The following is a 16,109-nucleotide window of genomic DNA, read 5'->3' on the forward strand; positions in this document are numbered from 1 at the left end:
GAACCTTTAAATCGCATTTCAAAATTTGGACGCTGTTCCATTACCACTTCAGAATTCTCATTAATTGATTCTTCTGTAGATTTTGAAAGCTTCAACTCATCACTATCACGATCAAAGGAGGCGTTCTTTTTCAAAAATAAGTGATGGCTCCTCACATGCCTACTCAAATAACGAATGCTTGTAAACTCTTTGGAACAAAAAACGCACTCAAAACTAAAGGCAGACCCGTGATAGTCACTAAGATGTGATTTGTAATTAGCAAGAGAAAGCATGTTAGTACAATTTTTGAATTTGCAGCAATAGGTTACGCTAGGATCAAATGGAAAGAAGAACTTTTTATTTTCGACTAGAGCAGTTTTGGGTTAACATTCTCCTAAAACAGAAGAAATGAAGGGAATGGATTGAGTAGGTAACACGGTTTCAGTTGACTCTATCACATTCGTAACCTCTTAAAATACAGGGGATGGTTCACTCAGCTTAGGTTTCTTTGATTTTAATATGATCTCATTAACTTCCCTGACCGAATCTGTAGCCAATTGTTCTTCATGCTGGGTTACATGTTTGATGAAGCTCTTGAAACCAGAAAAGCAGCGCTTACAAATAAAACAGGTAAACTCGGCTTCAAACCTATGGTGCTTTTGCATGTCGGGACGGAAATTGTCGTATGTTAAATATGTCTGAGCTCTACAAAATTCACAAATAGTATTATACAACGGAACAAAATTTTCATCAGAGAAAGCTTCAACTGCTTGCGCTTGTCTTAAGTTAAAACTTCTGCAAGGTTGGGTACTGCCTCTCGTCAAATCAATCTCCGCACCAAACTCCGACGACCTACTATGTACTATTTGAGAACATGGGCGTTCTACAACGTGATCAGGAGAGTCAAAATTTTCGGTGTCCACAGTTTCATTACTAAGTACAGTGAAGTTGCTGTTGTTTACCCCATTAGCTTCACTTATACCCTCATGGTTGATGCCTGTATTACCATCTTGCTTATCTATAAGATCGTCAGCAGAGTTAAAGGAACTACTGTTTACAGTTTGACTAGTGTTCTCCAAATTCCTAGTACTTGTTGTTACATTATTTTCGTTAATATCACTATGTTACATCGTTAATTACTGGTGGGTGTTACATCATTCAAAACAGTTGAAAAAGTTCTGCCTGACCTCGTTGACTTCTCAGGAACTGATATTAATGAACCAACAATTTTACTCCCATGACTTTTCTTGTTAGGACAGAGACAATTTTCATTATTTTCACCAAAATACTTACTCCCATAGAACACAGTCAGTTCATCACCTACAGCAGTTGGTTTCAAAGTCCTTAAAAAGCACACACTTTTCTTATTTCGGGGGGACTCGTATTTAAAATTTTGTAAACACGAATGATTTACAAAAGATAGGGGACCCTGTAAAGAAAAAGCAGAACCAGATCTCAAAAAGACGGAAAAATTGAGCTCTGGAAAGTCATCTATGTTTTCCGGGCAAGATGACACAACACCCGACAACTCTTTTATCAACTTATTAGCATCAAGGATAGATTTTGCCACAACTTTGAAACCACATTACCCTCTGTTGCTGTCTTCCTCAAACCTAAAATCAGGTTCAAAAGCAACGTTTACCAAAAGCCAAAGATTTTTCATGTAACAATACAAAACGCTTTCTTGCTTAATGCTGATTCTTTGATCATTTTTTATAGCGCGATGACCTTTTAAATCTTTCCTCTCAATTAGTTGTTCTAGAAGAAGCCAATCAATGCTTGCAACTTCAAAATAGCTTTGTACTACGCTTTCAATTTCATTAAAATTAGACATTGAAGATTTTTCTAACCTCAGATTAGTAGTAGTATCTCTTGAACAGGGCGCACGTTAACTTAATCAACTCATAATAAATCAGTATGATCTGAAAATAGAATTAATGTTTTAAAAGACGCAAAACTGGAAATTGGAATGCAACGTAATCATTTGATCTATCTTCACTAAAGCGAGCTCAATTCAATTGAAAAAACAACATAACAGCAAACACCGCAAATATTGTATGATATTGTAATAACTTGAAGTAAGAAATGAAAAACAGTAGATAGCTAAATAGTCAAGACAAAATTAGGAAGCAATGCATTTGCAGCGCAACAGCTACATTAAAATTAAACATCGCGAGAAGGGAAGAACTGAAAGATTGACATATTAAGAAACTGATATCAGATACAGGTATTAGTTAAATGAATTGCGCAATAAATGCATTGCAAATTCAATTTATAAAACTAAGGCGACCTCAGTTCAATTCAAAAACCATTATAACATTGCAAACAACGCAAATTTTGTATGATATTGTAATAACTTAGGAAATGAAATACAGTGGATACCTAAATAGTCAAGACAAAATTAGGAAGCAATGCATTTGCAGCGCAACAGCTATAATAAAATTAAACATCGTGAAAAGGGAACAACTGCAAGATTGACACATAAAGAATTTGACATTAGATACAGGTATTTGGTAAATGAACTGCGCAAAAGTTTGTTAGAGAACGAGTTTCATAGCAACCAGCCAACTCAATTACGTTCTTCACTGTCATTGGCGTCTTGAATGCTATTCAACATTTTCGCCAGCGCGTCAACTTGGTGAGGAATTCGCAACATTGGTAACTTGAAGACCAAGTAATGAAGGAAGGACCAAACGATACAAGTTTGCTCTGGGTAGCGCAGATTGAATACATAGAAAAGCCGAAAGGCAAAATCAATGGCATTCGAAGTGTCCCTAGCCTCCAATGGACCAACAGAAGATGCAACAAAAGTCTAAAAAACGATTTCAAGCAAATAGAGCCAAACAAAATTATTAAAACAAAAATTCATACCTGCCCCGATGACTTCAGAATAGACCCGAATTCTTTTTGCGCACATTCATCCCTGATGTTGCTTACGTCCTAAATTTGATTAAAAAAGTTCGCACAGATAATCAACATACAAAACAGAAAACAAAACAAAACAAATTACCGCGATGTCAGAGATAAAACTATCTCTGGCAGGTGTTAGCGCTTCAATAGTTGTTGGCCGGTTTTTACATCCGGCACCTAGCTTCACGGGTGCCAACAATGGAAGAAGCCAAGGTGCCAATTCGGAATCAGGCACTAAATGCCCACAACATCAAAAATCGAGACCACATTTAAAAATTTTTAAAAAAACGAAATTAAAGCTATTACAGTAAAGCAGTTTCAAGCTCCGAATCTTATCTGCCGCTTCTCGGGGTGGCTGTGTCTCAGCTGCTTTAATTAACGGGGTCATGAAGCAAAGAAACAATTCAGAGAACTTTTGATTTGAAGCGTCCGGTACCCACAGACGAAACTCGGCATCAAGTTGTTGAAAAAAGAAGCAATTTGATTAAAAATCCAAAACAATTTTTTACAATGTGCCAGAATATTCAGACACAAACCTCCTCAAAATTCGAAACATCTAGACCAATTATATAAACATAATTTGCATAATTGATGTTGCCTTTTCCTGCCAGCAGTTTTTGTCTCTCAACAACAGTCCTACATCTAAGAACCTCTTTGCTCTCATCAACGTTGACGAAATTTCCCATGAGATCCGTCATGTCTACCTCCTCGACTTCATTCTCCCGAGAAACTCGCTGTCTCTTGGCAAGCTCAGGCAGTCTATGAAAGTGACAAGGTAAAATCAGGAAAAAAACTAAACAATTGAAGAAAAAACTTGAAAAAAACCTTGGCTCCGTCTGCGAGCAGACTCTTTTGACTTCCGATCTGCCCTCCTAGTCTTGAGGTTCTCCTCAATCAAATCAGTTGGGGGATGCTTCCTTTCAATGCCCCCAACCAAACTTTTCTTGAAGTAAGGTTTGAAGAACAACGACTAAATAACAGGGAAGCCAATAACAAAAATTTACAAAGAATACCCTGAACAAAAAAAATACGAACTTCAGGACAGTTCTCGTCCACTGAAACCAGTTCTGGATAGGCTTCAATGATCAACTTCGCATATTTAGTTTTGGTTTCTGTGGATGGCTTCAACTTTCCCTCCTCTGATCCACTTTCGCGCTAAAGAGAAAAAATCACGCTTAGCAAATGTGAGGAAAAACGAGGAAAGTCTCTGCATTGTAAATAATGAGCATAAAGTGTTTAAAAAAAAACAGAAATTTGAACCTTAATCATATCAGCGACCACAATTCTGACCAGCTGGTTTTGGCCAGATTTAGACCGAAGGTTCAGGTGGTCAGCCAGGGTCTTCAACTCCTCAATGTTCAGCGTATCAGTTGTTGTTAATGCAGCTGCTCTTATAGGGGTTATATTCCCAGTCGACAAAGCTGAAGCTAATGCAGCTTCACTTCTGTTACTAAAAGATGAGTTCGGAGTACTCGCCTCATTATTGCCCACTAACAATTTCAATTCATAGATCGCAGGCTGAGGAAAACCCAATCCTACGAGAATATCATCTGACAGAGCTTTAAAAGAAATCGGTGTCAGCATCGACTTCCTTATAATTTCCTTCAGCAAAGAGAAGAAAAATTTTATATTAAACTTCACCGTAATTTTGCGAAACTCGACAAACGGCTGGAAACTGTTCCATAAATATGTTTTTGTCCCCTTAATATGGCAGAGAGCCCCAATTCGGAAACCTTTACCTGATTATAACAAACAATTTTCAGTTCGATGAATAGGGTTTTGAAGTAGTGCTTTTGTTGGAAAATGGAATCAGTTCGAACTAAAATAAAAATCAATCTAAATCTGACAGACTATAATTTATGGAAGCTACATGAAGATCATATGTCGAAACCGCTTCTATATTAGTGTAATCCAGTTTTGCAGAGATTTTTTTATGCAGGAATAATAGTTTTTAACTTAATATATAAGGAAGAGTGATTGGATTCAAGTTGATACACTTTAAAACCACTTTTAAACTTTCTCTAAACCGTTTTTCTGAAACCAGTTCTTTCGGTACAACGCGGAATCGATTTGTGAGCAGCCAATACATAAACAGAGGCGCGTGAAAAATAAAAATACCAGTTTTTGCAAAATTGGTGCGTTACTGCCTTTTTGAATTTTTTTGAGCACTCACTGAAAGTAATTTTGGGGTTTGCTGTAGTGTAGGTCGACAAATATTAGCTCAAATTGCTTCATATAAGGATCATTGTAAAGCTCTTGTAATAAACTTCAACATTTGGTTTGCTAATTTTACTAAAAATAAACAATTATGTACTGCAGAAAGTTATTAAAAAAGTTAAGGTAAGTTAAGGTAATTTTACCTTAACACAGTTCAGGTAATTTTTTACCTTAACTCAAGTTAAGGTAAAGTTAAGGTAACTTTTACCTTAATTTTACCTTAACAGAGGTTTACCTTAACTGCGTTAAGGTAACTTTACCTGAACTTTTTTTAGTGTGTATGATCAAGATTGTGCCCTTTATTAAAGATCGCGTTCATGTAGATCAATACAAGGGAGATTCTTAATACTAACTGTCTCCCTCCTCCTTTCGCGGTCTAGTACATCTTCTTCTGAACAGATGATTATGTTTCTCCTTAACAGCAAAATTTTTTCTACTTCGATAACAAATAGATTAAATTGGATTAACAGTTAACAATTTCAGATTGAATCGAACAACGAAGATAATTCGAGTCACAGCAATTGCTTACCTTCTTTTCTCTTTTCTTTCCTTCTTGCCCTTCATCGCAAAGGGCTATCAACTAACAACTTTGCTAGCGTCAGATTATTCAATCTTGAGAAAAAGTCAGACAAACAATGCCTTGTTTTTATCCTATGGCAGAGCCAGCTTGAGTACGTCCGGCTGTGAGTTGTAAGAAGAACACAAAAGCACAAAAAAAATTTGACTATATAAATTTTTCATTCTCTCTACCGAAACCCATATTTTCACATATCCCCACAAAAATTGCGCCCTAAATCTGGTGACTGAAAAAAAGTTTCTTATACAGAAGAATGTTTAACAAACTGATATTGTTTGTTGTTAGGAAAGACTAAGATTGCGCGGTAATTGATAACAAAGACAGGGAAGAAAATTGACTAAGGAAGCATTGGTTCAATTCTTCACATTGGCGATAACATCTTCTTTCTATATATTTTATATTTATTTCTAGCCTGATTAATACGAATATTAGAGTCGAAAATTTGTTACTCTCGCAGCAAAATTGCACAGGCATTTCCATTCGGATAGCTTACTATCTTGTGCAAGATGATATAGAAATCTGCGATAATTCACTTAATCGATTATGCGCTTATTTACCCAAAATAAATATTTTTTTCATACTCTCCCCACTGATTTTACATGTTACAACTATCCAAACAAGAACGTAAATTGGTACTATGCGCGGTCTGGTTTCGTGCGTTTACGGTCTAGTTCCTCTTAGCACTTCATTTGGCTATTGTTTTAGAATATTATTTTTCTTTATTTTAGTTCTTTTCTGCTGTTGTTACAATTTTCTCGTTGATGTATTTGTAGTAATCAGTTAAACTTAGATAGTACATTGTCCTCTCTGCTACTTCTCGATCTTTTCCGAAATTCAAACAACGTATGCCTTATCAAAATTGCACAATAAAAAACAGCAATGACAAATAGCTGTTTCTTTTTGGACAATAATAACTTGTAGCTCAGTAGTGTCTTCATCTGCTCAAAAAGGGCACAGTGGTTCAATAACCATCGGGCGCGAATTCCATTCTTCTTTGTTTTTCTTTATAACACCTGTCTTCTAGTGACAAAGTTTTTAAAGAGATTGACAATTGACATCTGATATCTTCTCACCAGTCCTAGAGGAAAAACCAAATTTTTGTTTTTGGAGCTTGCCGAGAACACCAATTGTGTAAAGGACAAATCACGAAAAACCAGCAAAATTTTGTTCCAGTGCCTGAAGTGGCTCCATCAACAAGTATATTAAGATGATTTCAACAAATCAGCAATACCTTTTCCTGTTTTAATTGAAATAAAACGATGCTCTAAATTGAGTGTATTTTTGGTTTTGCATAAATTGATTATCATTAATTTAGCGGTCAAAACTTGGTCAAATTCTTGTTTTCGTATCAATTTTTGACTTTGCAGCCAACTCTGCCCACCAAATAAATACGTTTATCCGGTTTTCATGTCTATTTCAACTGACAATTATTATTATCATTGCCTAGGACATGCATAATTAGTATTGAAAAAACATTGGCCGAGGTGTCAACGCTTGAAATTGAAAAACTATGCAGATTGGCGATGAATGCGTTGGATATACGTAAGATCTATAATTGAGCGCAGATATTATATAAATTCAAAACATTCACCACTCATCTTACATAATTCCGCATTGAACTCAGCGTAGGTGTTACATATTTTTGAAATGAGTTTATAGTAGATCCTACTCATAAATTTGGGCTAGGGATAGGGGGGTTGGGCTAGGGATAGGTTCTTGGTTTTAGGGTCCCAAAAGTTACACAGAAAACTCGTATTTAACTCAAGACTTGAGTTTAATGAATCTTATCAATTTAAAACCCTAAGTTCAACTAATGAGAACTGAATATTTGTATGAACTACCGTTGGAAACGCAAAATTAATTTAAATATTCTCGTAGAATCCGCAAAATTATGTAATATCTACGCTTAGAAATGCCAAATTTATGTGAAACGTGATGTTACGGTCCGATTTATGAAGAGTGCGGATCTTAAGCAAACTAAGATGCTTGAGCTCAGTTTTAGAGCCATCACTTTTTTTATTGTATAATTTTGAATTTGTTGAGTTTATGTCTTTAAATTCAACTCATTCAGCACAAAACTTTGTAAAAGAATTGCTTTGAATTTTCCGTTTTTTCAAGGCTAGTTTCCGCTTATCTTAAATTATTCTGGTGAATTTACTCGGCTCGGTGAATTTACTCCATACGAACAGACATTACTAATTATTTTGGATTCTGGAGAGCCTTGATCTTACTCAAGCCTTGATCTTAATAAAGCTATATGTAAATATGTCAGAGCATTTCGAGTTTAAATGAAAGATTATTCTTGACATTGTAAGATTTTCTAAGTTCTGAATCTAAATCAGCATTATTAAACAACAAAGATTTATCACAATATCATAAAATTTTGGTACTTGAAATGCAAATTCAAAAATGAAAACCTAAAAAAGAAAACCTCAGAAAACTACTAGTGTTAAAAAGGGCTTTCCCATTGAAATTGCTCAACCAGAAAACAAATGGCACAAGGGGAAAGATGAATAAATCACACTTACCCTCTCGTTTCAGCGCCTTCTTCTGTTCGGTGAAAACTGCAGCACATATTAGTGATATCAGTATGAAGTACTTACTGATATTCATTGCTAATGTCAAAAAGCTACATGGTATAAACTGGTATAAACTACGCGTTCATTTCAAGCAGCGATATAAGGAAACGAGTCCACTTTTTCTCATATCAGAGAGACCGGGTTTTTAATCTGATGTTAACTTTGCTGAACAAACTGAACGAAATGGATAATGTCTGATCTGAAAATTTCGTGTTTTTTTTAAAACTTTTTGAAAAAAGTTTTAATCCTTTCCAGCTCAAGATTTTTTTGGAGCCCTCCGCGTAACCCACTATGGCTTCTGAGTACAATACAGGGTGAAAAAACATAGGAATTGGGAAAATAAAAAATGGTTTGAGAGGTTTGAGAAACAATTCAGAGGTGAAATATTATCGGGTTGAAATGCCACAGAAGTGTAGGTAAGTGGCATTTAAGTGGTAGCTAACAACAAACAGAGGAACATGTAGTAAATCTATATAACTATTTGAGCAAAAATTTCGATTGAAATCAATTATTTTGTCAAATGAGTTAGAAAAAAAATTAAAAAACTTTATATTTCCGCTTTTCTTTTTTTTCAGCCGATTAAAAACTAGCTTACTAAATATTGTTTTTCTTTATCAAAAAGATTGTTTAGAAAACGAAAGACTTCAGGGAAATTTAAGTTGTCAAAATAGCAAAATCTAACTTTGAAAATTTAAAAATCTAAAATGTAAAAATGTAAAAAAAGCAAACGAAATTTCTTTAATTCAAGAGTTGTTTTCAGAACCATTTTTTGCTTCTTATGTAAATTAATCGTTTCAGTAACTTTAAACCTCAGAGGCGTAAAAAAAAACATTACGAGGCAAAGGTATACCCCAAAATTTACGCCTTAGTAAAATTGGCTCGAAAATTAGATACATACAATGAACGAAATTAGGAGACATCCTTTGTATGTTACTTTTCGCAAAAGGGTTTCCCTTAATTTAAAAGGAGGGGTTGCGAAATAAAAGAACATTTGGAACGAAAACTAGGTTACAAGTCTTGTAGCACGTTTCCGCTCAATTTAGGTACCTATTATTCGCATTAAAAGTATCTCATATCCGCAATCGAGCCTTATTAAATGCGCGCATTTTGAGCATGCAAAAGTGGTTTAATACTTTGTAATAAGCACTTTATTAAAGATTTAATATAGGTTTTAAAAGCTTTAAAGCGATTTAAAAACAAACAACTTTAAAGACAAAGTCGAAAAGCTGAGCCACCGGTTTTTTTCCATAAAAAAACCCTCGCTCAAGGGTGAGCTTGTATACCAATGTTGGACTGGCAAACTCAGGGGAACAATAAGTAGGGGCACTGATGTAGAAACCAAGCGGCTTTTGTTTACCAAGAAGGGAGAATTGACCTGACAATCCGACAAATATCATCAAAAAATATTGAGGGATTTTTCAGAAAAAAGTCAAGTTTATTCTTTAATCTAATTTTAATTCACTGAACAAAAAACTTGGTTTGCAAACTAATCAAACAAATATTTGGTTGTAATTTGGTGAGCGAGTTACATGTTTTTAGATTCTGAACACCAAAGTCGAGTTTTGCTATTTCTTCCAATATTTCTCAAAATTCGTCTCTTATTTAAAAAATATGATGTGACCCTATGGGTTAAGGAGTCGTAGAATATTGCTAATACTGTTTTCGCAGTATCTCCTATTCATATGAAATGTATTAAACTCAAAATTTTGCTCTTGAGTCAATACTTGAAAAATTGGTACATTAGAAAAGTATAGTTCGGAAACGCAGAAAATTGGTCTGTTTTTTAGGTAAAATGCCTTCTTATTTCTCGACTAATGGGTCTAGGTGGTTTAAAGTGTTAAGAAAACTGTGTGACAGGGTTTCTTTGTCTATGATGTAGAGAAAATTACGATTAGTCTTATATAAAATACAGTTTTGCGATTCCGTCAAATGTTTCTCAAAATTCGTCTCTTTTTAAAAAACATGATGTGACCCTATGGGTCAAGAAGTTGTAGAATGTTGCTCACACTATTTTCGTTGTATCTCCTATCTATATAAACTGTATTCAACAAAAAACTTCCGCTTCGGGGTGAATACTTGAAAAATTGTTACATTAGAAAAGTAATGTTCGGAATCGCAAAAAATTTGTCTGTTTTTTATGTAAAATGCATTCTTATTTCTCGACTGTTGGTTCTAAGCTGCTTAAAGTGATAAGACAAAAGTGTGACAAGTTGACTTTGGCTATGACATAAAGGAATTTAAGATTAGTGTTATATAAAGTCAAGTTCTTCAACTTCGTCAAATGTTTCTCTAAATTTGTTTCGTATTTCAAAAATATGATGTAACCCCATGGGTCAAAGAGTTGTAGAATGTTGCTCATACTATTTTCGTAGTATTATCTTTCAAGTGGATTGTTTTCAAAAAAAATTGTTTTGGGGTCAATACTTGAAAAATTGGTACATTAGAGAAATATAGTTCGGTATCGCAAAAAGTTCGTCTTCTTTTTAGGTAAAATGCCTTCTTATTTCTCGACTATTGGGTCTAGGTGGTTCAAAGTGTTACGAAAACAGTTTAGTTTGCCAGGCCTTATTTGTTCATGACGGAAACAGATTTAAGATTAGTGATATATAAAGTCTAGTTTTGCAATTTCGTCCAATGTTTCTCAAAAATCGCCTCTTATTTAAAAAACATGATGTGTTCCTATGGGTCAAAGAGTTCTAGAATGTTGCTTATACTATTTTCGCAGTATCTCCTATTCATATGAAATGTATCAAACTCAAAATTTTGCTCTTGAGGCAATAATTGAAAAATTGGTACATTAGAAAACTATAGTTCGGAAACGCAAAAAATTGGTCTGTTTTTTAGGTGAAATACTCGCTTATTTCTCGACTAAAGGGTCTAGGTTGTCCAAAGTGATAAGACAAACGTGTGTAAGGCTATATTTGGCTATGACGAAAAATTAAAGATTACTGTTATATAAAGTCAAGTTTTGCAATTTTGACAATTGTTTCTCTAAAGTCGTTTCGAATTTCAAAAATAGGACGAAAACCCTTGGGTCAAAGAGTTGTAGAATGTTGCTCATACTGTTTTTGTAGTACCTCTCTTACATAACAATTGTATTAAACAAAAAACTTTCGATTTGGTGTCAATACTTGAAAAAGTGGTACATTAGAAAAAATAATGTTTGGACACGCAAAAAAATTCGTCCGTTTTTTATGTAAAATGCCTTCTTATTTCTCGACTGTTGGGCCTAGGTGGTTCAAAGTGTTACGAAAACAATTTGTCAGGCTAAATTTGTTCATGACGGAAAAAAATTTAAGATTAGTGATATATAAAGTCAAGTTTTTCAATTTCGTAAATTGTTTCTCTAACCAAAATTTTTGCTTTGGGTCAATCCTTGAAGAATTGATACAATAGAAATATATAGATCGGCAACGCAAAAAATTCGTCTGTTTTTATGTAAAATGCCTTCTTATTTCTCGACTATTGGATCTAGGTGGTTCACAGTGATAAGAGAAACGTGTGTCAAGCTAATTTTGGCGATGAAATAAAGAAATTTAGGATTAGTGTTATTTAAAACCAAGTTTTGCAATTTCGTCCAATGTTTACAAAATTCGTCTCTTAAATAAAAAATATCATGTGATCCTATGGTTCAAAAAGTTGTACAATGTTGCCCATACTATTTTGGCAGTATCCCCTATTTATATCAATTGTATTAAATCAAATTCATTTGCTTTTGGGTCAATACTTGAATAACTGGTACATTAGAAATATAAAGTTCGGAAACGCAAAAAGTTCGTCTGCTTCTAAGTAAAATGCTTTCTTAATTCTGGATTATTGGGTCTAGAGGGTTCAAAGTGAATATAGAAACGTATATCAGGCTTACTTTGGATATGGTTAAAAGAAGTTTAAGATTAGTCGTATATGATACCAGTTTTGCAATTCCGTCAAATGTTTCTCAAAATTCGTCTCTTATTTAAAAAATATGATGTGACCATATGGGTCAAGAAATTGTAGAATGTTGCTCATACTAGTTTCGTAGTACCTCTCATACATAACAATTGTATTAAACGAAAAGTTTCGATTTGGTGTCAGAACTTGAAAAAGTGGTACATTAGAAAAATAATGTCCAGAAACGCAAAAAGTTCGTCTGTTTTTAGGTAAAATGCCTTCTTATTTCTCGACTTTTGGATCTAGGAGGTTAACAGTGATAAGACAAACGTGTGCCAGGCTAATTTTGGCGATGAAAGAATGAAATTTATGATTAGTGTTATATAAAATCAAGTTTTGCAATTTCGTCCAAAATTTTCAAAATTCGTCTCTTAAAAAAATATCTTGTGATCCTATGAGTCAAAAACTTGTAGAATGTTGCCCATACTATTTTGGCAGTATCCCCTATTTATATTATTTGTATTAAATCAAATTCTTTTGCTTTTAGGTCAATACTTGAAAAACTGGTACATTAGAAATATAAAGTTCGGACTATTGATTCTGGACTATTGGGTCTAGATTGTTCAAAGTGAATAAAGAAACGTATGTCAAGCTTACTTTGGCTATGGTTAAAAGAAGTTTAAGATTAGTCTTATATAATTCCAGTTTTGCAATTCCGTCAAATTTTTCTCAAACTTCGCCTCTTATATAAAATGTATGATGTGTTCCTATGGATCAAAGAGTTGTAGAATGTTGCTCATACTATTTTGGCAGTATCCCCTATTTATATCAATTGTATTAAATCAAATTCTTTTGCTTTTAGGTCAATACTTGAAAAACTGGTACATTAGAAATATAAAGTTCGGACTATTGATTCTGGACTATTGGGTCTAGATTGTTCAAAGTGAATAAAGAAACGTATGTCAAGCTTACTTTGGCTATGGTTAAAAGAAGTTTAAGATTAGTCTTATATAATTCCAGTTTTGCAATTCCGTCAAATTTTTCTCAAACTTCGCCTCTTATATAAAATGTATGATGTGTTCCTATGGATCAAAGAGTTGTAGAATGTTGCCCATACTATTTCGGCAGTATCCCCTATTTATATCAATTGTATTAAATCAAAATCTTTTGCTTTTAGGTCAGTACTTGAAAAACTGGTACATTAGAAATATAAAGTTCGGACTATTGATTCTGGACTATTGGGTCTAGATTGTTCGAAGTGAATAAAGAAACGTATGTCAAGCTTACTTTGGCTATGATTTGAAGAAGTTTAAGATTAGTGGTAAATGATTCCAGTTTTGCAATTCCGTCAAATGTTTCTCAAAATTCGTCTCTTATTTAAAAAATATGATGTGACCATATGGGTCAAGAAATTGTAGAAAGTTGCTCATACTAGTTTCGTAGTAACTCTCATACATAACAATTGTATTAAACGAAAAGTTTCGATCTGGTGTCAGTACTTGAAAAAGTGGTACATTAGAAAAATAATGTTCAGAAACGCAAAAAGTTTGTCTGTTTTTAGGTAAAATGCCTTCTTATTTCTCGACTTTTGGATCTAGGTGGTTAACAGTGATAAGACAAAAGTGTGCCAGGCTAATTTTGGCGATGAAATAATGAAATTTATGATTATTGTTATATAAAATCAAGTTTTGCAATTTCCTCCAAAGTTTTTAAAATTCGTCTCTTAAAAAAATATCATGTGATCCTATGAGTCAAAAAATTGTAGAATGTTGCCTATACTATTTTGGCAGTATCCCCTATTTATATCAATTGTATTAAATCAAATTCTTTTGCTTTTAGGTCAATACTTGAAAAACTGGTACATTAGAAATATAAAGTTCGGACTATTGATTCTGCACTATTGGGTCTAGATTGTTCAAAGTGAATAAAGAAACGTATGTCAAGCTTACTTTGGCTATGGTTAAAAGAAGTTTAAGATTAGTCTTATATAATTCCAGTTTTGCAATTCCGTCAATTGTTTCTCAAACTTCGCCTCTTATATAAAAAGTATGATGTGTTCCTATGGATCAAAGAGTTGTAGAATGTTGCTCATACTATTTTGGCAGTATCCCCTATTTATATCAATTGTATTAAATCAAATTCTTTTGCTTTTAGGTCAATACTTGAAAAACTGGTACATTAGAAATATAAAGTTCGGACTATTGATTCTGCACTATTGGGTCTAGATTGTTCAAAGTGAATAAAGAAACGTATGTCAAACTTACTTTGGCTATGGTTTTTAATCTGATGTTAACTTTGCTGAACAAACTGAACGAAATGGATAATGTCTGATCTGAAAATTTCGTGTTTTTTTAAAAACTTTTTGAAAAAAGTTTTAATCCTTTCCAGCTCAAGATTTTTTTGGAGCCCTCCGCGTAACCCACTATGGCTTCTGAGTACAATACAGGGTGAAAAAACATAGGAATTGGGAAAATAAAAAATGGTTTGAGAGGTTTGAGAAACAATTCAGAGGTGAAATATTATCGGGTTGAAATGCCACAGAAGTGTAGGTAAGTGGCATTTAAGTGGTAGCTAACAACAAACAGAGGAACATGTAGTAAATCTATATAACTATTTGAGCAAAAATTTCGATTGAAATCAATTATTTTGTCAAATGAGTTAGAAAAAAAATTAAAAAACTTTATATTTCCGCTTTTCTTTTTTTTCAGCCGATTAAAAACTAGCTTACTAAATATTGTTTTTCTTTATCAAAAAGATTGTTTAGAAAACGAAAGACTTCAGGGAAATTTAAGTTGTCAAAATAGCAAAATCTAACTTTGAAAATTTAAAAATCTAAAATGTAAAAATGTAAAAAAAGCAAACGAAATTTCTTTAATTCAAGAGTTGTTTTCAGAACCATTTTTTGCTTCTTATGTAAATTAATCGTTTCAGTAACTTTAAACCTCAGAGGCGTAAAAAAAAACATTACGAGGCAAAGGTATACCCCAAAATTTACGCCTTAGTAAAATTGGCTCGAAAATTAGATACATACAATGAACGAAATTAGGAGACATCCTTTGTATGTTACTTTTCGCAAAAGGGTTTCCCTTAATTTAAAAGGAGGGGTTGCGAAATAAAAGAACATTTGGAACGAAAACTAGGTTACAAGTCTTGTAGCACGTTTCCGCTCAATTTAGGTACCTATTATTCGCATTAAAAGTATCTCATATCCGCAATCGAGCCTTATTAAATGCGCGCATTTTGAGCATGCAAAAGTGGTTTAATACTTTGTAATAAGCACTTTATTAAAGATTTAATATAGGTTTTAAAAGCTTTAAAGCGATTTAAAAACAAACAACTTTAAAGACAAAGTCGAAAAGCTGAGCCACCGGTTTTTTTCCATAAAAAAACCCTCGCTCAAGGGTGAGCTTGTATACCAATGTTGGACTGGCAAACTCAGGGGAACAATAAGTAGGGGCACTGATGTAGAAACCAAGCGGCTTTTGTTTACCAAGAAGGGAGAATTGACCTGACAATCCGACAAATATCATCAAAAAATATTGAGGGATTTTTCAGAAAAAAGTCAAGTTTATTCTTTAATCTAATTTTAATTCACTGAACAAAAAACTTGGTTTGCAAACTAATCAAACAAATATTTGGTTGTAATTTGGTGAGCGAGTTACATGTTTTTAGATTCTGAACACCAAAGTCGAGTTTTGCTATTTCTTCCAATATTTCTCAAAATTCGTCTCTTATTTAAAAAATATGATGTGACCCTATGGGTTAAGGAGTCGTAGAATATTGCTAATACTGTTTTCGCAGTATCTCCTATTCATATGAAATGTATTAAACTCAAAATTTTGCTCTTGAGTCAATACTTGAAAAATTGGTACATTAGGAAAGTATAGTTCGGAAACGCAAAAAATTGGTCTGTTTCTAAAGTGATATGTCTTCTTATTTCTCGACTATTGGGTCTAGGTGCTCCAAAGTGATAACAC

General features: G+C 33.6%; 1 protein-coding gene across 1 annotated transcript in view; it reads right to left on the bottom strand.

The window, feature by feature from the left end:
* Positions 1 to 8,414, bottom strand: part of LOC142353335 (uncharacterized) — a 22,998-nt gene extending 14,584 nt beyond the window's left edge. The window contains exon 1 of the mRNA XM_075405566.1: positions 8,212 to 8,414. Within this exon, the coding sequence (XP_075261681.1) occupies positions 8,212 to 8,296 (85 nt within the window). The 5' untranslated portion in view covers positions 8,297 to 8,414. The remainder of the gene's footprint in view (positions 1 to 8,211) is intronic.
* Positions 8,415 to 16,109: the final 7,695 nt, after the last annotated feature.

This window comes from Convolutriloba macropyga, chromosome 14, assembly GCF_964194025.1.
Source record: "Convolutriloba macropyga chromosome 14, txConMacr16.3, whole genome shotgun sequence".
NCBI lineage: Eukaryota > Metazoa > Xenacoelomorpha > Acoela > Convolutidae > Convolutriloba > Convolutriloba macropyga.